This window comes from Sinocyclocheilus anshuiensis, unplaced genomic scaffold, assembly GCF_001515605.1.
Source record: "Sinocyclocheilus anshuiensis isolate Anshui unplaced genomic scaffold, SAMN03320099.WGS_v1.1 scaffold371, whole genome shotgun sequence".
NCBI classification, from domain to species: Eukaryota; Metazoa; Chordata; class Actinopteri; order Cypriniformes; family Cyprinidae; genus Sinocyclocheilus; species Sinocyclocheilus anshuiensis.
Genome location: NW_015549597.1, coordinates 1,140,123 through 1,146,426, shown reverse-complemented (window position 1 = coordinate 1,146,426; position 6,304 = coordinate 1,140,123). Strand labels below are relative to the sequence as shown.

The window sequence follows — 6,304 nt, the reverse complement described above, 5'->3', positions numbered from 1 at the left end:
GTGTACGCGTGTGTTCGCGTGTGTACGTGTGTGTGTGTGTGTGTGTGTGTGTGTGTGTGTGTGTGAAACCATGTACATTATTCCAGACTGTGCATGACAGACATTTTTAGAGATTCTGTTTTACAGAATATTGTCTGAATTTTTTCTTTTTTTTTCTTTAAAATGTGCCCAACGGGACTAAACATGGCAAAAATAATTTTCTGACCTTGCTTTTTCCACATTTTAGGCGCACCATTTTGGATAAATGCATGTACACATGTGCAACTGCTCTTTTGCCTGATTGTCTGTGTCTGACAACATGTCATGTGTGAAGTGTTTGGTTTTTATATAACCTCTGCTTGCTTATTTATTCAACCCTACTGATTCTCTCGGTTCATTAGGAGGTGGACATCTACACAGTGAAGATTGAGGACCTGTCCTTCACGTCACCTTTCTGCCTGCAGGTGAAAAGGAACGACTACATTCATGCGCTGGTAACCTACTTCAACATTGAGTTCACTCGCTGCCACAAGAGGACAGGCTTCTCTACTAGTGAGTGCTGTCTTTGTTTTCCCCTCTCTCTACCACAGTTTTTCTCACCATGAATTTAAGTTATAAATGAACCCTTGGAAAACAAAGTGCATTTTTGTCTTTAAGGCCCAGAGTCTCCTTACACTCATTGGAAGCAGACTGTGTTCTACCTTGATGACTATCTGACGGTGAAGACCGGAGAGGAGATCTTTGGCACCATCAGCATGAAACCCAACGTCAAGAATAATGTAAGCCCCACCTGCACTTAATATTCTAAATTATCACTTTTAGAATAGATTCTTACATGAAAGTGTAAAGAGAAATTTATATGATATAATTCTGCATTATATTACAATAATATAAGTTCTAAAATATGCCTACACTACTGTTAAAATTTTGGCTCTAAGATTTTGAAAGTTTCTTTCAGCAAGTACAGTGCTATTTTGAAGTTATAATTAAACGTTTTATATTTTGATATTTAAGAATGTATTCTTCTGGTAAAGCTTTAAAGTCTTAATTTTATAATTAAACCTGTTAAATGTCCTAAATGAATAAACGAACGTTGGTATGGTTCTACAGATCTATACATTGATCACATTCCTGACCATTAAGAGGATATTTCATAATTACATTTTAATATAATTTCCCCCCTTTTTTCCAGAGAGACCTGGACTTTACCGTCGACATCGACTTCAAGGGTCAGCTTTGTGAGGTGTCCAAGACGTCAGAGTACAGGATGCGCTAGATTCCTTTAGCATAAGTATGTGAGGCATCTCGGAGAGCAGTGTACGCGTGTGTACGCGTGTGTACGCGTGTGTGTGTGTGTGTGTGTGTGTGTGTGTGTCTGGTAAAGCCAGCATCTTCCATGTAGGTAAAACCTGTCATGTTTCACTGTGGACAGGAGCTCTGCCCAGTGGTAGCTGAATGAGCCCATATCGTTTTTGTGTTTGTTCTGTACTTGGAGGCAGTTGTTTTGGACCATCAGTAGAGGGCGCCTCCATTATGTGCAGTTTGTCTTCTGTGGAGTAACAGTTTTAATTCAGGTAGCGCTCCTATGTCCTCATCTGTTAGCTTTGTTGTTGTTTTTTTTTTTTTACTTGTTACAATGATTTAATCAGAGGATATTATCGTGTTCTGAATGAGACCGCAGAGTAATCTCTTGTGCAACTCATAGGTGGTGTTAATGAGCACTATTTTAGATCCGTTGATCTTTTTAATGTCATATAGGAGGAATCTTCATCCGGTGACTGACCGTTTAGTTTAAGCTTATCTGCTGCTCTTTTGCACTGTAAGCACTTAAAACTAAGTTTCTCCAGACCCAGAACTAAAATTTAATTCCATGGAGGAAAACCATCAGACTAAATTTTCCATTTGAGTGCTTTTATTGAAGGTGATGCTTATCCTGTGTTTGAATATCTTCACATTTGTTTCATATTGCGATCTTCTCTCATAGTGTTGCTGTGTACTACAGTGTTTTTGTCGAGGGGTGCAAGTTCACATGCCTTGTGTCTAGCACTGGTTTGGATTATTACCAGGCAGGCATTTGTCCACTAGGAATTTTTTTTTCTTCCCTTCTTTTTTTGAAATAAAAACCATAAATTGAATATGCGTGATTTGTTTTCAATGACCAAAAATGCAAACTGACTTCTCGGTAGACTAACCAGCTACTGCATGCCTTTAAGTATGTTGACTTAATAAAGGATAACACTGGGTGATGATCATATTTACTCTTGAGACCCAGGCATTGATATTTGCCCTCTGTAGAGAACGTTATATTTTAGGGAATTTCACAGAGATCATATGTGTCAGTTTTAAGTCTGAACGTCCTATATAGAGCACATTCAGGGCATTTTAGAGATGCCAAATGTTAGACAATGGTTTAACCATTAAAACTCCCTCTCTCTTTAATAATGAGTTGAGTTCAGTTTATTTGACACAAAAAGTAGCAATTCACTGCTACAACCTTGTCAAGGATAACACCATAAAGTTACAATAACTTATTTCCATTGTGGTCCTTGCTTTAAAAAAATGACTGACATTGACCAAATTATCAAATGTAGTACTCTTATGGAAATATATTACATTTTCAAGTTTGTTGTCAAGTTATTACATTATTACAGTTCCTTTTCATTGCATGTTACCCCAAGAACACGTTAATATGCAAATTAGATAAAATGTATAGATACATATACATTATATGGGAGTACTAATTTATGGCCATTTTACACATTGCATAAAGTAAAATACTATATTCAACTGCTGTAATCTCTTTCATAACAGTTAATTATTATTATTAATGGTTTCAGAAGGATATATATATATATTTTTTTTTTTCATGTTTTGTGATAGCTTCTCATTACATTGGAACTTCCAACAACTTATTGAAGTTATCCAAAATCACTAAATGTTTAGAAACCGGCGTGTGCGATATACAAATTTAGTATGAAATAAGCTTTCCTTAAACCACTTTAATTTTCTGTTTTATCTTGAAATTAATTTTTTCCTTCACCATTCTGAATATGTTTCTGGGTCTGTTTGCAGGTAATGTAAGAAAAGCCTTAGTGAAACTTGTAATTCACTTACAATTACATGCAAGAGTTTTCTTGCGACTCGGGCCTTATTGTCTAAGTGATTTAGAGTAGTGAAGTAGCTGTATCTAGATCTATGATAAAATAAGGTAATCTTTTTTAAAATAAAAAAATATGTGGTTAGTGTCCTGACAACACCCAAATATACAGTGGGTACGGAAAGTATTCAGACCCCCTTACATTTTTCTGTCAACGATTCTGTGTTTTTCTGTCAATATGGGGTGCTGTGTACATTAATGAGGAAAAAAAATTAACTTAAATGATTTTAGCAAATGGCTGCAATATAACAAAGAGTGAACAATTTAAGGGGGTCTGAATACTTTCCGTACCCACTGTATGTGAATCAAAATCAATTTTCATGAGGAATGTCTCTTTTCAAAAATGTATGCATAATTAGGTGGCAAATCTTGAAAAAAACATTTGATGGCTGAACTATTCAAATTTATTGCAGAAGAATATTTACAATCACATTTTTAACGTTTTCAATATTCTTTGAAACTTAAGACGCCTTATAATATTGTCTAAGTAGAGTTTTTTCTTAATGAAATAATACAGTTTTTATTTTTTCTAATTTTTTCCATTAACAATTCTTGCATTTCATCCTGTCTCATCTGTTTCTGTTGTTCCAGCTGAAGAATTGTTTTTGACATTTCTCGCTTCTCTTTTTTTTTAAACCTCTGCCTCTCCGTGTCCATTCTCTGTCTATGCTGGGACTCTTCATTTTTTTTTCTCTCTTTAACTCCTCGTTCTCCATGTAACGCTGATGTTTTAACTGCTCTTCTCTTTGTTTTTGCCTCTCTAGCTCCATCAACGTTTGATGTTCTGCAGCCTGGGAACTTAATGCTCTCTTTGTCCTTTCTTCCTCTTGTCTACTCTCGTTTCTTTCTATTTGCACGTGCTCTAGCATAGTAACTATAATGTGGTTGTGTTTTGTCAGTTGTTCATGCAGCTGTGTTTCTCTCAAGCTTTGGCGCTACTGCTTGTGTTCAGTAAGTTCGATCAGTCTTTGAAACTCAATCTCTCTGGCTTTCATCTCCTTTCTAGCAGCTTCAGCTTTCCGTTGTAGCTTAGCCTCTCTTTTCTTATATTGCTCCAGTAGCTGGTATGTTGAGTTGGTGTAGCATCCACCACCATTGTCCTGAACCATGTCTTGGATCTTTTTAAGGAGTTTGGACACTTGTAAATAGTTTCTATCTTTATTGTTGAAAACATGGCATCTGCCACCACATTTGTCAATTAAGGCTTTGAAATCTGCTGTAGCCGCTCTCAGATAGTCCTCAAAAGTTGTGTCCTCCAGGTCATCCCCCTTTGTGAACAAAATCAATGTGTATCTTGTAGCTCTTTCCCCAAAGATCTCCTGTATCTGCTGGACCGTTTCCTTCTCTTCTTTTGTGAAGCGATTGCCAATCGCCAGGATGAGAAGAAAGACATGCGGACCAGGGTATGACATGTCGATGCATTTCACTGTGGCCTGCGTGAGCTCAGCCTCGGAGAGCTCTGTGTCACACCAACCTGGAGTGTCCACAACTTTGATTGTTATGCCATTTAAAAACAGTGGTGGCCAGACTGCATTGCTTTGTCACAGACTTAGAGCTTGCTGCTTTGTGAAAATGATCTCTTCTAAGGATGCTGTTACCAGTAGCACTTTTTCCAACGCCTGTTTTTCCAATAAGGACAATCCTAATTTCTTGTGCTATATAGATCAAGAGATAAAATGCAATTGTATCAAATAAAACAAGTATGTAATAAAATATTAATAATATACTGTCTTTTTAGAATGTATTTGTATTTAGATAAAATGATAGACCTTTACAGCAGTGACAGGAAAATAAAACAATTCCTAAACATTTAATAGACTAAATACTTATTAAAGAGAATAACATTACAATATTAAAGTTTTAGATTATTAATGTGAGGCATTAATGGATAAGATCGAAAATAAAGCTAAAATAAAAAAATATATAAATATAATATCAAAATATAATATAAATATATAAACATCTGTTACATACCTGAGAACTGTGCACTCATCTTGGCTCAGTTTAACAGAGACCTAGAACAAGGGTATTTAGGAGAGACTCTAAAGCGAACTTATAAGGGCTTCCTTGTTCCAGCCCCTTTTAGATCATGGCAGTTTGACAGATTATTGTCTCAACTAAAAACTGAAAGCCAATAAAAACCAGACCAATGCGTTTTTAGCAAATTTCTACACAAGAAGTAAGAGATCAGGTTTGTATGTAGATGTTCATGCAATGTAAAATATTTTGTTTCACGAGTGTGATTTAAAAAAAAACGTAAGAAATTGCTAAAATGCGCTCTAAAGGAAAAATAATGTGAAAAATAATGTAATCCTCCTTTTATTATTTGTTATCTAATCTTGTCAGTGTCTGATACGTGAATTCACGGCATTCTCTTTTAACTTGATTGACTGTTAATGTGGGGTTTGATTTATTGCCAGCATCCTTATTGCCCTCATGTTTACATCAATGTAATGATATTTTTCTTTCTCTAATGATATTTTGTTGTAAAATTCACTATATGACATGATTATAGCTTCTGTTGAAAATTCATAATAATGCAGAAAGATTTGTATGCAGGTTAGGCTTAGTGTATAAACCTTATAAATTGATTATAAAAATAACAGTGACTTATGTGTGCTTATGTGATAAATAAGTGTTTACCTATGTGTGTGTTGGGTTATGTGTGCTCATGTACAACAGAAACAAAATAAATATGCGGTAACACCTTACATTAAAGTCCCCTTTAAAGGTTTATGACGGTGTTTATGAACTCATTTACAAATGCATTATAAATCATTGATAAGAAGTTATAAATGCATGAATAAAAAGGGTGCTTTTAATGCAATGCCTGCCAAATAGTGAGCCATTTTTAACAATAAATGATTAATAAATATATTTATTCATACTTTTTGACTCAAAACCAGATTCCTGATTTATTTCATGATTCAGCAAACATAGACTATTATAGCAAGGCTGAAAGGTGTTGTATTTATGGTTTTCTCATTTACAGTATATCTCATGACTTGTGACACTTTTCTTATGATGTTTCTTACCAGAATCTATCTGTACCTTACCCATGATACACTGCCAAAGTCCATGATGCCTATCCACAGCAATGATTAGAAACTGATATATTTTGTTTATCAAGATGAAATGATCAAACCTTTTTTATTGGGTGGGGGGGGG

The 6,304-nt window shown here is 35.2% G+C and overlaps 1 protein-coding gene across 2 annotated transcripts in view; it reads left to right on the top strand.

Annotated features, from left to right (window-relative positions):
* Positions 1 to 6,304, top strand: part of LOC107658485 (protein arginine N-methyltransferase 1) — a 26,101-nt gene that overhangs the window by 3,106 nt on the left and 16,691 nt on the right. The window contains exons 9-10 of one of the 2 annotated variants that reach the window (XR_001630793.1): positions 637 to 758; positions 1,172 to 1,306. Coding sequence is in view for 1 of the 2 variants with exons in the window: in XM_016447056.1 (XP_016302542.1) it covers positions 637 to 758; positions 1,172 to 1,255 (206 nt within the window). In the remaining variant the exon portion in view is untranslated. Of the gene's footprint in view, positions 1 to 636; positions 759 to 1,171; positions 1,318 to 6,304 lie in introns of those variants that run through there. The other variant, XM_016447056.1, reaches the window with a different exon arrangement.